This window comes from Bombus vancouverensis, chromosome 2 (genome assembly GCF_051014615.1).
Source record: "Bombus vancouverensis nearcticus chromosome 2, iyBomVanc1_principal, whole genome shotgun sequence".
Classification (NCBI taxonomy): domain Eukaryota; kingdom Metazoa; phylum Arthropoda; class Insecta; order Hymenoptera; family Apidae; genus Bombus; species Bombus vancouverensis.
In genome coordinates this window covers 13069850-13088669 of record NC_134912.1, presented here as the reverse complement: position 1 = coordinate 13088669, position 18820 = coordinate 13069850, and the positions used below count along the sequence as shown (strand labels likewise).

Below are 18820 nucleotides of genomic sequence, written 5' to 3'. Positions count from 1 at the left end.
TTCAGCTTATAATTCTTTAGAGAAATCTGATCGTTTGCACATCCTCTGAAATCCACCGATGACCTACTGAACGACTGTCGATGACGGCGGGATAGATTTGCGATTGCGTGTAAAACACGATATCGCAATTTTAGGAGACATGTACTTGGAATTACAACGAGGATTCGATCGATTTAGGAAGCAGCCGGCACGGCACAGATCCAATATCTTCCGATCCGAACCGCATCATTAGGTTACGTTCGCACGGTAATTAACAATTCCACGTGCAATTTCCCGTTCGCGTCAATCCACTCCACCTGCGTTATTATCGAACCGTGTGTATCGTATCCTGTTTCGTGGCACTTTTCGCAAATCGTCCTAAATTATTGCAACTGTTCGAAAATAATCTTTTGAATTTTTCTATTGAACCTATTTGAATCTTTCCTATTACAATCTTGTATATATAAATGTGCATTTCTTAACAGATGTAATACCGTGTTAGATGCAAAATATTGAAAAACTATATTTTATATTCGATAAGATTTACTGAAGAATTGAAGTTAAAATTAAAAAATTGATATTTTTTCCTACAGATAAAATCTGTCGAACCATAATTCACAAATATTGAAATTAGTTTTTATACGACGCAGGTGACGAATTATTTTAATCGGACACAAAATAACGTAATTGAATTCTGAAATCTATTTTACCGGGCATTCCTCCGACGCGTATTTCGTATCATCGACAAAAACAAAATTATTGCGTTTTCACCGTGGAAACGTGGCACATTGCTTGACTAATTGGTTTGCTTTTCCACTCGTTGTGCATGTTTAAGCGCATGAACGAAAGGCAAACAGGCAAACTGCGGAAACGTTATTTCAACAGCAATAACTCGAACGAGTTTGCCGATCGTTTTTAAACGCCCCGCCATAACCTGGCGCGCGTGGAAGCTCTTCCGATAACCAGAATCGTGGATTATAATTCGAACAAATCGCTTTCGATCTGTTTTTCTTGGAACTCGAAGTTAACTCGCTCGTAAGCGGATTATAAACGCTCTAACGAGCTGCAACTTCCCGGTTCAATTCGAACTTTTCCGACGATAGCGTTGTTCTTTCACTCAGCCAGTTAAACGCATCTGAAAAGGAAACTTTCACGTCCTTTTGCTTCCACGCAATTAAAAAGTTAAATAAAAATCGCGCAGTACAATGAAAGTCTCGTTTCATTCAGATTCTAATCTTTTTCAAACTGATACAAGTAGTACAAACTAGCAAACACCTACACTGATTCACGAAAGTATTTGAACACTTACCATGGAAAGCTTTCATATCTCCATTTACCATTTTATCCGATGGTTAAATGACGAAGGAAAATTCAAGTCACACGTTTCGTTCAAAAATCTTGTTTGTTTCCGATTTAGCGTCCGGGGACGTTTTATTTCGCGTTATTTCAAAAGAAAAAGGGATGTACGAAGTGAAGAATAACAAGATACCTTTGTGGAAATCCAAGCCCGAACGAACGCGAGTCAAACAACAAGAGATCCTCAAAAATGACGAGTACAATCTGATATCGGACGTCTAGGGAGGATAACCGTAGGTATTGATTGACACGTTCGAATCACTGGGAAAGTAGCGTCATTAATCCGCAGCACGATTCCATTTCCTCTCTCCTTCAGGAGCTTTTCCTCGTTTCATCGTCCTGTCCTTTTTCTCCCTCAATCATCCCTTCAACTATCTTCTGTCTCGCCTTCGTTTTACATGAACGTTGCTGACAGAAGCACAGAGCGTTCTTTTTTCTTTCAAGTTATCTCGTTACCGTCTGACACGGCGGTAATCGTACTCCTGCACGTTTGTACGTGTCTATGGGAAGCACTCTTTCGATTTGCGTAGTCTGCGGAGATCGCGATCGACATTTCTATCAACTTTCGCGAAACACCGACGGAATGCGTCTAAAACGAAGAGAAAGCTTCTTTATAGATTTAAACTGATTTAAAGTCGGATAAAGTTTGGTATAGCCCGATGAAAAATTTAAATTAACTGGCGTTTGATAATTTGTGAATATCGTAGTATATTTACATTTCAAGGAATCTTTGTTACTTTTAATTTATTGAATAAGACTCTTATAGTCATATTTTTCCTACTCTTATAGTCATAACTTCGTTCTGTTGACGATCGATTCAACTTTATGAGTTCAATTTTATTACGTCAAAATATAGAAGTGATAAAAGTGTTAAATTAGAAAATATGAAGGGTTTATTTAAGTGTATATACCACGTTAAGCTGTTGGCTTCAGGTACTTACTTCAGACCTCCTCGACTTTTTAATATTTTCTTGTAAACTCTTTTACTGCAGACTCTCGTATTGCTCCCTCTTACGAAAATTCGCCCTCATATTTAACCAGCCCGAGAGAGCTTATTTGAAATCTCGCAAGTGAACACATTACGTCTAAAATTCCTGTCCTTCGACCATCGTACTCGGACTTCGTTTAAAAATTCTTGTTCTTGCACGAATTAATATCAAAGGAAGACAGTATTTTCCTTCATGCATTCTGTGCATAGAAATTTAATTCACAGGAACTAAGATTTAATCCTAAAGGAACAAAAAAGTTCTGCAAATAAATAATGAAATTGTTAATTAAACTATAGACGAAGCATTAATTGAATGAAACATCCAATACACTTTGACGTTATACTGCTTCGTCGAAAACAAAATTAAATTTTGCACGATTCGTCGAACGAATTATCGATCGTAGAAGCTATTTGAACGCTGAATGATTAATCACTGAATGCTACGTTAAGCTTAAGATTGAATTAAAGATCTTGAGATCAAACTGAACGTGATTCAAGATCCAAGTACGGCATAGCAATACGCGTTAACGAGAAATCAAAGTTCACGTACTTTACAGTTCGATAGTTAGCAATTGTGATTCTTCGAAACTAATTTAAAGCTATTGCTCAGTTCCCATTTCCCCTAAAGTCTAAGGTATTCTTAGAAGATTGTGAATAGCAGTGAGATCGTGAGAGTGCCAATGAAGATCCTCCGAACGGTTCCCTCGATTTTACTTAAGTGCAACTATGCAATGCTACCTTTCGGAAATTAGAATCCCTGTAATCTCTGTTTGAAATCTTGCACTCCGTGAAAATGTGGTAACGTGAATACTATCGAAGAGAGAAAAGAAATTGTAAGTCTGAAACCTTTTCTTCCTAATTGATTCGAAGCTTTTTCGATCATAAGAATTAAGCTAAAAGGAACTTCGAAACAAAGGTATGCAAATACATGATTCATCTTCTTTCAACTATTCTTATTAATAATTGTTGAAGTGATCACCACTTCTAAGAAAACTCTACATCTGGTCTTTTTAGTTTTCTCAAGCACTGAAGCCATCGACAGCGTATAGACAAAAGACTGGGACGAAGGCAGACCATAAACAGTAGACAGGCGACGTTGGCTTTGGGGTTTTCAGTTATAGGGTAACGCTGCTAGCGTGCGGATCTGGACCAGCTCAAATTATATTCCTACTTGTACTTACACTTCTGTATTAAAATATATTTTCTACCTTACAATTTATCCACGCGTTTGTCTGTTTATACATCTAATAACCTCAACAATAATCAATAATTTCTAATTAATAATTTCTCACCAGAATTAATCACGATATTTTTCTTCTCGAGCAAACAATGGTATCTGATCAAAGGAAATAAAGTCACGCATCTTTCACCCCTTAAATACATAATTCTCTCGAAAGTCGTTATAAAAATTTCATTGTTTACTAAACTTCTCTTACAGTTTCTTACTTAAATACATACACAAATATATCTTCCAAGAAAATAAAAAAAAAATTATGCCGTCGATACACCTATTCTCATAATACTTTAATCTGCACGAAATAGGTTTATCGATGACTTTCACAAAATTGAACGTGCTGGATACAAAGAGGATAAAAGGTAACGATCAGGCAATCATAATTACGAAGCAATCGAACCTCAAATATAACAGGCGTAACCGCGATGAGCGTTTTTCTTTTTTTTTTTTATCTAACTAAATCAGTGTACGGGCGTGTTTCCAGCCGAGGCTTCAATTTACGAAGATTGGAAATACAGCCGGGAGAAACGAAAATCGTGTATCCAAGGGGGTGTGGAAGTAAGAGGAGGTGTAGGGGAGAAAAACGCAATCCGGACGAAAGGCTGGAGCGCTCGCGTCTCGTCCCGATGAGATAGAATCTAAATTGCGTTCCGGTAAAAGGGAAACGGTCCATGTCCTGCATCCAGCGTCGTCGTCATATTTATCTAGCTCCCGCGACGCTGCTCCATACCCGTGGGCTTAGGCAAATTCCGTATATCGGTTTAGGTAGTTGCGGAACGGCGGAGAGACCAACCACCGAGGTAATTGAAACGTAGCCATTCCATATAGCTCTATTTTCCTCGAGCTGCTAACTGTGAACGAGTGGCTTTCACTATATATCGACGCACACGTTAAGTATCGATCGACAAGCAGATTATGGCTTCGCAATTTAGTCAGAATGTAAAATGTTATGTATAATTAATTATTTTATATCAAGGATCAAGGGTTAACGATTAAAATTTTAAGAGCTGCGGTCTTCCTAGAATATGGCTAGGAGGAATTTTAATTGAATTTCGTGGTATCGTGTATTTGTTTCGATTAAGAATTAAAGCTTGATGACAAAAGAAGCGAGAAGAGAAAGAGAAAATACAAAAGTATCGGAGGATAAAAAACGGAAGAATGTAGTTATATTTTTTGATTTACATATATTATAATTAATAATAAATGGTAGGATTTATTTCCGAATTAAAAATTATTAAAGTTCGTGAGACACGAGAAAGCTACGCATTGCAGCTCAATTCTGTACCTTGTTTGTCTATCTTCGAATCAGTGTGTAGTAATCAGACGCAGTAGTATAACTAAATGATTGAATCGACCAATTCCGTCTTACGACTATATCAAAGAAATTTCGTTACCTTTTAACAGAAAGAAATGTTTCTTTCTTTGCTTAGTTGTTATTCAACACAAAACCTAATTATTTATGAATCAAGCAGAATTACTTTCAATTTTTAGAGACCAAAATTCATCAACTTTCGCAATGTATCAATTAGACTACCGTGTTAGTATTCCAGTGCTCTGTTTGTAATACGGTGACGATTATTGGCCATGACAGGAAGAATTTTCGCGCGAAGAAAGATCAATGGTTACGAGTCGAATTCGGAGCAAAGTTCTAGCGAGAACGGTGTCGACAGGACGTTCATCAGAACAGACGAACACAGGAATTCACGGCATCCTCAGACCAATTCCCAGTTGTTCCGGAGAATGCCGCAAGCCTTCGTGCTATCGCTAAGTTATGACATCTATAATACCAGTTGGTATTTCATTGTAATCATTTATGAAACGGCCATTCCATTCCTTCTTTCGCAATTAGCGCACGAACAGCTTTTTTTCGCGCAAGCTTCCAAGCAGTTTTGAAATCCATTCTCGTGTCTCTATCTCGTGTCTCGTAATAATATCCTCCGTAATTATTATTTTATAAATATTTCATAAGATGTCCGATTATAATTTTCCTGTTATATTTCAAACATTAGTGTAATGAGAATATTAGCTTAATAAACATTTGAAGTTCCATAGTTAGTTATTTTAAAATAGACTCATTCTAATACAATTAAATGTACATAAATCGATGTCCCTGGTATATCGTTAGAAACGAGCGTAATCATAAGTTTACGACTCCGCGAAATTCGAAAACAGCGAATCGCGTTGAGTAGCAAAGATATCTTTTAACATAAATAATCTCCTCGTATTTTTTATTTTCCACGATATTAATATACAGTACAAGAATCTCTTTATGAAAAAAAAACTCTTTCTTTATGAAGTACAAGAAATTATACGGATCGATTTCATAAATTTATTATCCTGAGTCTATTTCAATAAGGAATATCAGCAATTTTCCAGGTCATTACACCGACTACCTCATCCTGTGCAAAGCTTTTCGCTGTAGCGCATTCCTTTTCCATTGCTTATAGTTCCATTCAATAGTAGACGTTTTACGATGCGATGTCGACGATGCGATGGTACCTAAAAGGAAATATCGATTTCGGGCAGAGCGAACACGAGATCACGGGAGAAGCAAAGCGAGCCGTTACCGTTACGACCGAAAGTAAGGTCATACAGGAAATGCAAATGAAGGCCATGTGCAGCGTGAATGTTTGCCATCTGCGAGGACTAGGAAACTTATTCTATCCATCGTTCTCTGACCATCACTGGTAATAGTGGCCATCTTGCTTCGATTTAACTTGCAATCTACATAAACACAAACACATCCACGACACCGTGTCACAGTCATTTAGAGCACACAAATTGAATCCCTTTCATTTCACGCTTCAACGAAGTGATTTTGCTCACCTACATACGTTTTCTCTTTATCCTTCCATCGTCGATATTTTCATGTTACACTGTGTCACTATAAAACAGTAAAATTTGAAGAATATTTACATTAAGAATATATCATGCGATTTGAAAGACAGATAAAAAAATGATGATGCGAGTTATATATATAATTTGCTGTTTTGTTTATTGAATTTCTTATAGATTTTAAGCAGAATTAATGATACATAAAAGAGGTTAAGAATATTAAGAATATTATCTGGAGAATCCGGATGCTGTATGTTGATTAAGGTTTTACAGACTCATAAGTTAATTACGTAGTAAATATAAATGTATTCATGAAATTATTTAACCTGACAACTGTATTTTATTATTAAATTGTTATGTACAATCAGAAATATTATTTATCGGAATATGTTGCTTATGTATAAATATGTTTCAATTTGATGGCAATTTAAAGTTCCAAATGAGATCTGGACATTTTATATTAGAAAATGTATTGTATAATATACCTTTATTTTTCTTTTATAATTATGCGACCGTGTCAGGAATGAAATTCTAATTATTAAAAGAATTTTTAATATCTAATGATGATATAAGCGGATATTTCTTTTAAAATATTTTTAAAATATTTATTTATAATATTTATGTATAATATAATACTTTATTTAAAATTAAACAAGAGAAATCTGTGATAAAAATACTGTTTGCTAATTTTATAATAATAAAACAATATGGTTTTCGTGTTTTGGCAACTTATAATTTTGTATATTTTATATCTATCTTCCATCGTCTCTAATTAATTGGTCAATTAAGGCAATTTAGCAAAAGGTTTCGTAAGGTAGTTTTAATGACTGCATTTTCTTTCGTTGACATGAAGATAATTGCCGTGTTCATTATTAGAAAAGACAGAGTAAAGCGGACCGATGAAAAATAAATGAGTGCCATTGTTGCTTTGACGTCCTGTTCGCGAAATGAAAGAGAATAGAGGAGAATTATGCCGTCATTATGCTGCTCTTTAAGTCGTTCCTTCTAACGTTCCATTATCTGATAATGTTGCTGTTGGAAAAAACGTGTAAATCGGGTAGCGGATCTTTTTACAAAGAATAGTTCAATAAAGAATATTTAAATTACAAGATTTATTTTAATAAAATGCTCTAATATGAATATTTTAATACGCAAATGGGAGAGTATGATAAACATTCTTCTTTAAATAAAATTATCTCAAAGATCTGCCACTATCAAGAAGAAATATTTCGTAAGGGTCCAGATAATACCAGATTATACGGAATATTTGGTTGTTTTGTTTTGTTTTGAAAGCACGAACGTTTTGTACAAGGAAATATTGATGACCTTGCGTATATACCTTCATCAAAGCTCTATAAATCTCTCGATTATATCTCCTTCGTTTTGCTATTATTGACGCAAACAATTATGAATCTTTGCAATTACGAGCTTATCACTGTAGTACCATTGTGTGAGATTCTCATTTACAAGCATCGTTAGGATGTCAGCAACTTCAAACTCACCACCGACGATTAGTAAAATTCGATCTATCGCCGTAAAATTACATTTTGTAACAAATTACAATATAGTTTCAAAGTAAAGTAATTACAAAATAATGACAAAACGATAAAAAGTAAGATAACGAAGTAACTACAGTAGCTCACAAAAGTATTTGAACAGTCATTGAAAAGTATTCATGAAAGGTCTCTGTCCGAATACTTTCACGATACACTGTACGTGACGCAGCGAAATTCATATCGCGCCAACTTGGAGCAGCCAATTGATTTTGGCCATTAAACCGATCCTCCATCTGGAGTGAAACTTTTTACTCGGAAATCTGCCAGGAAAGAAAATTATAAACGCGACGGACGGTATCTTAGCCAAGTCAATTAAAGTCAAAAAGTTGATTAAAAGAAGTATTGTTTGTTTGTTTCTCTAAATGAACTAGCCGTCTCTTCGTTTACCACGCCGCTTGTCATCACACTGCTCGTCGAAAAATTTAACCAGCTCCTGGCAGATCTTTATTTTCTCTTCCCCTTGATGAAAACACGAAGATTCATACATCTATGAAATCTCGCGTGATCTCGCGTAATCGTTTGTTTGCTAGCGCGATATTGCGAACCGAGTGGGTTGAAATCACGCGGACACGCTCGACGGTTCGCTGAAAAACAAAGATCCAAACGACAACACGGTTGCACCGGTGTAGTGTGAGGCAATGCGCAAGAAGATTTAATACAAATGGCACGATTCAGAAATAGATTAAGAAACGAAAGAAAAGCACTCTGAGTTTTTCATTTTATTTATCTGGAATGTTAAGCCACGATTGAATTTTTTTTATATATTCCACATTGGATTTTTTAATAACAGGCAAAGATGTGAATGAAAAATATCATCATATTAGCAACAAGTAATTTTTAAGATATAATGTACCCAATGAAAGAATTCAATTTTTATTTACTTGAGATTCTACTTGAGAATATAAACCAAACATATTTAACAATGTATGATCAATGTTAGACACTAATTAGTCTGTGTGCAGGCTCCCATGAAGATCTAACACAATGTTAACGAAACTCTATAGAGATACATATTTTAGCTTCATCATCGAGTTTCATATTTCACATCCAACATTCTCTATCTCGAGTTTCAAACGTTTTCATAACTAGCCTCAAGCAACGACCATCACATTCGTATTCCAATACTTTTGATTCAAAAGAAAAAGAAAAAGAAAAGAAGTACAAAGCGTTCTCTGTGCAAACTGAAAATATTTTCGTAACTTGTGCAAAGTGATTACTCCGCGGTTCACTTCTCTATTCCGCCGCAAACCACTTCAAACAGTGTGTTCTCGAAAATTGACTGAGTCGAAAACAAATTTGCAAGAAGATTAGTCCGAGGTCAGCCGCAAGGAAGCTTTGTGACTGATAGAATTCGCGAGAGCGATTTTTACTGAGTCTCTCTATGAACCTGTCTACGGAGCGAGAAAAGCTTACTTTCTTCTCTTGCATACGTTTGTACCTGTGTGCAGGCTCGCATTTCCTTTGATGCGAACCCTCATGGCCCTAATCTAAAATATGATGCGGAGGCCAGCTGTGGAGAGTACATTGAACTTGCCATAAAGGAAGGATATCGTAAAGGCTTCACGGTGTTCACGGTTCGCCAGTACCGAATTTGAACGTTCCTAGCGGAAGTTAATCGTTTATCACGCGAACTGTGAACGATCCGCGGCGCCCTTTGTACCCGGCAAACATTCCAAACATATTTGATTTTGCATCGGGCCACATACCTGCGCTTATCCAATCGATTGTGTTCCCAGGTAGAACGAAGACGATAAAGGGAATAAGTAACTGGGTCAACGTCTCTTTACCGTGAAAAGCTCCTTTGATTAGCGAAGTTGAGCCGCACGCTGGTCATTCGTGGCGCTTGGTTAGCTGATTATGTTGCCAGCATAAACGATGGAAGAAAAACAGATCGTTGAGAAAATGTTGATATTGCGGTGATACTTACCAAGGGTAACTTTGAATGAAAAATACATATGACCAATTATTTTTCTGTATTATGTTAAAGTATTCGAATACTTGTAGATATTTTTTATGAATATATTACGTATATTATACGAAACATTTTGAAATTTCAATAGCGCTGTAATAAGACTGGATTATATTCCGCAGAGATTACGAAAGTATTTAAAGTGTCATTTATCCATGATATTAATAAACCTCAATATTCAGTGAGTTTTAGCAATCGAAACTGATAAATATCAAGAAAGGAACAAAGAGTGTAACGAAATAAAGTCTCGTACGCTTCGTGGCTGGAAAGCCCGCAAAATTGGCAGTGACGAATGGAAAGCATTTCGTGGGAGCGATGTCTCGATTATCGGTAAAGAGAAACCAAATATCGAGCTTCCGGGCTATAAGGTATGAAGGAAGAGTGGCGAAGAATGAGATTCAAATAAGATGTCAACGGTATCGTCGGTTACGGTATCGGTTGATTCAATTTATTCACGAAGGGGTAGCAGAGGACAATATCGACGAAGGGATCGAGAAAGAAACGCGAGAGAGGAGAATTTGATTAAACGGGAACCCATGATGGGACTTTGATAAAGGTTGTTAATTGCATAAGGGTTACTGATTTCATAACGATGTAATTAACAAGGGGTCGAGAGGGGAGATCGTCTGTGGTTTCGTTTCGCAGCCACGTCGAGAACGCTCCACGGTTCTTCGTCCTCTTTCAGCCGATACTTTCGCGATTTTCATTATCCGATGCAACTACAGCGCCGAGTTATCAACTCGAGCGGCAATACTTAATCAAGAGGCTCTCGGCGTGTTTAAATATGCAAACGACCGAGGTGCACGTCGTACCTAGAATAATTGAAAGTATCCGCAACGATCTAACGATACGAGCGGATTTTTCAACGAGCAGATCTCGAAATAAAGTTTTAAAACGCGAGGTCATTAGTTTCAACGAAACTTCTTGGATCTCCTTCTATTAGAACATCATTAACGGTTTCTTTGGATCGCAAAGAAAATGCAATCAAGACTGTTTTTCAATTATCACATTCTTCTGGTGAATTTGAAATTCTTTCTAGATCTTCTTAACGAAGAAATATTTCTTACTCTTTTTTCAAACTTTTCACTGGGTCGAGTATCGTATTTTTTTTCTGTCTTCAAAGGAACGCTGTAAATGGAGTTCGGATTTTTTGCTCCATCGTTCCGCGATATTGCCGGAAGATTACATCGCCAACGTCACTCCCGTTATCGTAATTCATCCGAAGACGTATTGAGATTAAAATCGTTCAGGAAAAACAGACCACGTTGATATCTTCCTTTGGATTCATGCTATGGAAAAATGTAAGGTCATGAAAGATGGATGGTTGCGAAAGATAAACACGGCGTAACGAAATATTTTGTTCCCGATATTATCTTTTTCCATTAGGACGTCTCAAAGATAATAGACAATGAAAATATGATCCCACGAGGATTAAAATAGTGTGGATATAAAATTGGAAAATTGAGATTCCTTTTTATTCGTTCGGGTATCACAACTGAATCTAAGATACCAGATTCATTGCGAAGTATAAAAATATAGGAGATATAAAAGACGTTGAACTCGCAACGACGTTCAGTGGGTTATCAAGTAAATATTGAAATAAATTAATTCCATGAAATATTACTAACTCCTTATATTAAAATGGACGGAGCAAGTACCAAATTTTGCAAATAGTTTCTAGGACATCGTGTTTAAAATTAAATTGTAATATCACGCTTTTCTCTCAAAATCGTCCATGTTTTACTGATCCATTTTCTTCAAGTTGACCTAATTCCAGTAAATCATTTCAATGCACACGAAGGATCGTGATATAAAACCATATTACATTTACAATATACCATTCACAAAATGGATAGATACTACACGAATTTGATATGAAAGGCCAATAAATCGATCTTACGATCAGAAGAATATACGAATGTAAAAAGAGGCGCTGAAGTGACGTCCATCAAACATGGTAATGTTCGAAAGAATAGCGCTCTTTGGTGTCGCAATCAGCTTTAAAAGCCGTACACGGCTGGTAGCTTTTAGCGTGACACGGTTGTTGAAAAGTGGGTGCCAGTCCCGCAAGTACAGTTTAATGCACCAAGCGAAATGGACGGAGTCCCAGAGACGAAATTGAACGATCCCATGAAAAACATGATTGCGCGAGATCAGCTGGCATCCTCGCGACATATTTTCGCAATATTCATTAGAGCTTGAGACGACAATTCTAGGAGAAGAGGGGAAGAATTTTTTGTCATGACTGATGAATTGCAGAAGAAAATGCGCGATGAAGAAATATTGTTCTTCTATATATTTTATTTCTATTAGAAATTCATTAAAATGTTGATTATTAATTTTCTATTATTGTATATATTCCATATATGTAAAAAGAAATATATATAATATTTAAAGACCTTATATTCATTAACAGTACATATTTCAATGTATATGGAATATGGAATATATGGAATATATCTATTGAAATATGTATTGTTAATGAATATATATTTAAATTTTCTATAAATGCATAAATATCCACAGTCGACTAATGAGCAACAGACTTATTTAACCCCTTAACATAGCCCGTTGTAAGATGATCGGGCCAAATATAATATATAATATAATATATAATACCTTGTTTACGTTTTTGGGTCCAAAATTCTCGAACGTAAATCGTAGGTTAAGGGATTAACAGTGGTTAAATTTTCGTCGACATCAATAATACCTACGTGGTTGAATCAATATATCAACACAAATTGGAGAACGACAACACCATCGGTCGATCAAAGGAGAGAAACGTTCTTGTAATAATAACAAGCGTAGCGAGACGAGAGCCGTAGTCTAAATTCTGTCGTGCGATAAGAAAGGTGTGTTAACACAAAGCCGCTGCTACAGGAGAAGCCTGGTTCAATCTTTCCAACAAGTAAGCGTTAAATTTATAGTAATATTACATATATTTGACGGTTTGTTCTGGGGTTTCTCCCTTGTTGTTTTCTGAAAAAAATTAATGAAAATTTCACGCGCAGAAATTTACGCGAATTCACGGAGGGAGGGCATCGAAACCGTCAAAGAATTTAATTTCATCGAAGCACGTGTAATCGTCTTCGATCGGGCGATATTACCGATTCACGCTGAATTCGGTGTTACACGAACGACGCATAGTTTCGGTTATATTTCATCGTTTACGTGCCCTGATGCGCAATACACTGTCTTCGAAACGCGGTATTGTAACGACATCGTTGTGGAAACAATGCCATTGTATTATTACGGAAAGACATTCATTGAATAAATTCGATATCCAAGGTAATAACTTTTACTCGTTACGAATTCTACGCGATGTGTTTCTTAGTAGTTTTCAACATTCCCTCCTATTTTCTATCGAAGACTGTTAGAAACGTATTTTTCACGATTTTAAGCGACGTCAAAAAATTCATGTTCGAAAATAGAATATTATGTTAAATAATTGATCGTTTTACGTTCATGGAAATGTAAGGATATCGAAATTATTTCAACGTCGGTGATATATTATTGAATAACGTTTATTATATTTATTAAAGATAGAAATAGTTTCGTCATACAACCTATAAATGAACGGTAAAGACAGGAACGGTAGTTTAACTGAACTAAAATTTCTTTCTTTTTAAAAATTGAAGGGGAAAACGAAATGCCAATTTAAAAACTCGATTACACGACTATATCTATATATACCATCCATATTCCTTGTAGAGTACGGAGATGAATGCTGCGAAGTATTGAACGTAATTTATGATGTAAATTTCTGTGTGTAATTTATACCGGGCCGCAGTACTTTCATTACTTTTAAATTCTTAATTGATAAACTGTTTTAAACGTATGGGATGAAATCGGAGTGGGAGAATTATCACGCGTCTTTGATTGAAAATTAAAGAGAAGAGAAGCTGTACGTTCTCTTACCTTCTTTTTTTTTAAATAGCTATTAAAACATATTTATACATCTATATTTTATACATCTATATATATAAAACATATTAAAACATCTATATTTTAATTAGTCTGTGTACAGCAAATTTATTAGCGAAGAACAGAAGTATTCCAATAACCTTTGGGAGATATTACTACTCAATGTCTTGGGGTTCTATCTATGAAACTAATTAACTGAAACGTTGAACACTGTAAAGTAGAGACATAAAGTTTTGCTGTAAGACGTTAAAATTGCTATTTAAAAGTCAATCAAGCAAACCTGCACCAAACAACGTATCAAGACTACGTCATTCGTTTTTAATTAACCGACATCATACACGCTACAAAGATTGTCACGTTACTAAAGCTAGAAAATTTTCCCAAAGTTCATTTTGTTTAAATTTCGCTCTTTATTCGCCATAGTTTCTCAACTTAGATTTAATTCATTGTAATTATTCAGGAAAAGGATCGATTTACTTACGGCACGAGCTCGTTTATCCTCGCATCGGTATCGATAGAATTGTCACGAATCCCCAAAGAGACCAAACCTCGAATGTTCTACACAAAACGTCTTTCCCTCGGGGATTAACTCGAGTTGTGGCGCCCCTTTAATTCCATGCACGTACGAAAAACCACCCTATCGCGTTATCCGATATACATAGGATACCCTTAAACTCTCGTTCGGCGAAACTTCGGAAATTCCAAGCCGGTGAAATTTCCACCGCATTTTCGGGATTTCAACGGTGTCGGCGGTCGCTGGATGCTTTTCAGTTTGGCCTCCTCTTGCTTTCCACGATTATGTCGCTCCGTGACGTCGCTCACGTATTAGTAACGGATTAAAAGCGAGTTCGTTCGTTGGTTGTTGCTTCACTTCTGATCTCTTATCCAATGACTAAGCTTGGATAACTTTAACCAATAGCGCTGTATAATAATTTGGATATTAACTACCACCACTAAAGTAGGCCTTATGGTTACCGATGCAGCTCGCGTTAATGTATCGTTTAATACTTACGTAACTCGTGATTGGGTATGGGTTTTGGTATTTGTTATAGTTCAGTGGAAGAGGTTGTAAGAACGGGCTCATTTAGATTAAGTATTGCAGTATGATTGCAGTATGGAAGACCATTTTTTAAGAAACAGCGTGCAGCATTTGTTGTAAAAATTTCATTATACTTTTCCAAGTCACGTACACGTATCGCAGCAGAGAATAAAGTTATAATTATTCTGCTTAATTAATTAGGCTAAAGGGATTATACCTTTAAGAATTTAAAATACCTGAATAAATTTCAAATTCTCCAGATCTTGACTTACACTCGTACGATTTTCAGTCCGTCGTGTGAAATTGCAATCTTTTAAAAATATTTTTACACTTGGAGAATACATTCATGGCAATGAAATGATACTTTTATTTTTCTCATGTTTTGTATCTTTTGTTTGTTACAGGCTGAAATATGGAGCGTGTTCATCGCTATTTTAAGGAAGAGCGTGCGCAACTTACAAGCGTGTACAGACGTAAGCCTCATCGAACACGTGCTGCTTCGTCTGTCCCGCGCTGAAACTGTCGTCGCAGGTAAATCCTTATCAAACGATTCTAATCCTGGTCGCGTCTATAATAGTCCATACGTGCAATTTACACAACAAGCAACGTTCCTCTGTTCGATAGATCTACTGATCGACATGCTTGGAGTGCTGGCCAGTTACAGTATAACGGTGAAGGAGTTAAAACTTTTATTCGGTGCTATGAAAGCTGTAAAAGGGAAATGGGTAAGAAGGTCCAAAAGATATAGAAATACAAATTTTCTTTCGAAAGAGAACTATTCACGTTCAAAGAAACTGACGAAACTTTCCTAAGACTTTTGAGTAGAAGTTTATATCTTGTATGATGTATTGTGTAGAATTTTTATTGTATTCTTGTATGTCACAGCCACGACACTCGGCAAAACTGTTAAACGTTCTTCGTCAGATGCCGCAACGGAACGGACCCGACGTGTTTTTCAGTTTTCCCGGCAGAAAGGGATCGGTAAGTCGATTTTCATCCTTCTCTCAGCCGTTCCTCTCCGGCACCGGATATTCCTGTTACGACCTCGCGGAAGATGCCATTCGATTCTGAACTCTATTAAACTTTCGATAAGAAAATTCGCCTTGTTTCATGGAACTTCCACTCGCGCTTAATCCGTCGAATCAAATGACCTATTGATTCTTCGTCCAGTCGAACTCCATAGACGAACAGCTGGAAAATCATTCGAAATTATGGATGAACCTAAAACTCGATCAAGATTAAACGTATATCTTTTTAAACGTAAAGGATAGAATCCAAGACGTAGTTCGCAATAATTTGAAACAGTTTCCGTACGAGTAAATTTTTCTAAGATTCCTTGAATATTAAGTAGATATATCAGATTTTTTGGATCTTGACACTTGATTCATCTTTTGCATTTCAAAAATTTCTTATTTCAATTCCCTTTTCTCTAAAAAAGAAATAAAAGCGTTTGATTTATGTAACACAGAATCACCAATGTACGAGGTGCCAAGTTTTGGAATTATGTTCCACTTCTTAAAGTTATAAGAATTATTCCTTTCAAAATTAAACAAAGCTTTTTTCAAGCTTGCACATTGAAGAGAATACTTGAACAAATTTCTCTAGTATTAGAATAAATGTTATTTTAGCATCGACATAGCAATCCATTTCATGATCGAACAAAAAGACGAATGTAGAGCAAGAACATAAAACTCTCTGTGAAAATCCATCGGAACAGATGTCGTCCGGTGCAGACGTTGGTAGCTATTCAATGAGTTTTAGAGACAGAAACTTTCGATATGACAGAAAATGTTAAGGAAAAGAAGTTTCTTATTCGGGGGAACTGTTTCGAGCGTTTCCTTTAATATATAACTTTGAAAGAGTACAAGTCAAAGGGGAAGCGTCTACTACGAAGTTTGAATAAAGTTTTTATGCAGCGAGTACATACTTAAGACAGAAATTTTAATTCATCGAGTAAAAATTCAAAATTTAGCTCATTTTAAACGAGCATTTCGTATATCTTCATGAAGATCGTAAGCTGTAAGTCATTTATTAAAAATTATATAAATATGAGGAAGAAAATGAATATTCGTTAAAAATACACACAACATATTGCCAAAGTTTAGCAGCTTATTTTCCAAATACACCTATACCTAAACCTAATTATCGTGAATATATTATATATATATTATAATATAATATATATTATAATAATCATTATATTGAAGAATTGCACCATATTGGAAAACTGCACGATCCATCCATGAAAAACCTAATTTCATTAACATAACATCCTCTTCAGACAAGATCACATCAATTATTAAGTAGTTTTTGAGGTCTTTCTATGTCAGAAAACCAGGAGGTATAAATAAATAGCTAGAACCAGTATAAATGGTAAATGAAGTACCTATCTATAATATAATATAATAAAATTCTAATTCTACTCGAGCTTATTTAATTATTTCTGCAACATTGTCAGGCGATCGTCCTTCCGCCGCTCGCGAAATGGCCACACGAGAATGGATTCACGTTTACCACGTGGTTCCGTCTGGATCCTATCAACTCCGTTAATATCGAACGAGAAAAGCCGTACCTCTATTGGTAAGTGCTCTTACATCAAGCCCTCTTGCGGGAACACTCTCTCGAATCGAAGTGGCCTGGCTAGTACTGGCTACCTTAAAGAATCGTTTACGTTGCCGTCTTTCACGAACGAGAGAAAGAGAAATACACGGAACTTGGAATAAAACAGAGGAAATTGGGGCCAGGGGAAAAACGTGCCGATCAAATTCCTTCATGTTCGACCGTTCGAATTTGATTAAACGCAGCTCCGTTTGAGTTAGCGCGAAAAAAGGATTCCTATTCGAACGTTGCATCGTGCAACAATTTGATCGCATTCCGTCACGCGGAAACAATTCGATTTCCATACAATCGACAACTGTTGTTTCCGTTTACAAAGTACATCGTTATTCGGAAGAATAGGAATAAAATACAGAGGATCGAAACCGTGCAGAGCAGAAAGATCGTTGATGAATTTTTATTGACATTCCAGATATTTCTAGTCGGCACCATTTACGTTCACAAAGCTTGTACGTTCCTTTGTTCGCAGTTTTAAAACTAGCAAGGGAGTAGGGTACTCCGCGCATTTCGTAGGGAACTGCTTGGTCCTCACATCTATGAAAGTGAAGGGCAAGGGCTTCCAACATTGTGTCAAATATGAATTCCAACCACGTAAGGTAGGCCACATTTCTATGTTAATTTTGTGGAAATTTATTTAACATATTCGGTGTTAAGATCAAAGTACGATGTAACTCGAAATTTACATTAGAACATTTAATTCTTTCATTCCCAAATTATTTAGATATTACAAACATTTGTGTGTAACTTTCTTACTCGTCGTATGTTTCTATTGATCATATGATCGGTAAAATTTATATGAACATTGTGATAAAAACATTATGGAAACATGGGCAAGGAATATTTTAAGTAGAATAAGATATGTCTGAAGATAGAAGCATAGTATTTCATAATTCTAAATGTGTATCGTGCACTTATCATGGGAATGAAAGTGTTAATCGTATAAAACTTCACCACTTTTTGTAACATTTCTTCCGTATGTGTTGTCAGAATATTTAATAAAAATTGCTCCTGTTAAATCTCTTTACAAAACGTTCAACTCAAGGACAGTTTATTCGAAACATTTTCAAGAGAACCAATAACGTTTACTTTCACAGTGGTACATGATCGCCGTAGTGTACATATATAATAGGTGGACGAAGAGTGAAATTAAATGTTTGGTCAATGGTCAATTGGCTTCGAGTACCGAAATGGCGTGGTTCGTTTCGACAAACGACGTAAGTAAATTTACGTATTGAATATAATTTCGCCTATTAATTTTACGTGTTTGCCGACCGCAATTAAAACTGGTCGTTGCTCGAAACGCATTGAAATTGTGGTCTCTGGC

At 36.0% G+C, this 18820-nt stretch overlaps 1 protein-coding gene across 4 annotated transcripts in view; it reads left to right on the top strand.

Moving 5' to 3' along the window:
- Positions 1-18820, top strand: part of rg (A kinase anchor protein rugose) — a 413962-nt gene that overhangs the window by 293216 nt on the left and 101926 nt on the right. For all 4 annotated transcript variants that reach the window (XM_076627439.1, XM_076627446.1, XM_076627441.1 and 1 more), the window contains exons 3-8: positions 15285-15411; positions 15505-15605; positions 15766-15861; positions 17339-17460; positions 17966-18092; positions 18591-18710. In XM_076627439.1, the coding sequence (XP_076483554.1) occupies positions 15285-15411; positions 15505-15605; positions 15766-15861; positions 17339-17460; positions 17966-18092; positions 18591-18710 (693 nt within the window). The remainder of the gene's footprint in view (positions 1-15284; positions 15412-15504; positions 15606-15765; positions 15862-17338; positions 17461-17965; positions 18093-18590; positions 18711-18820) is intronic.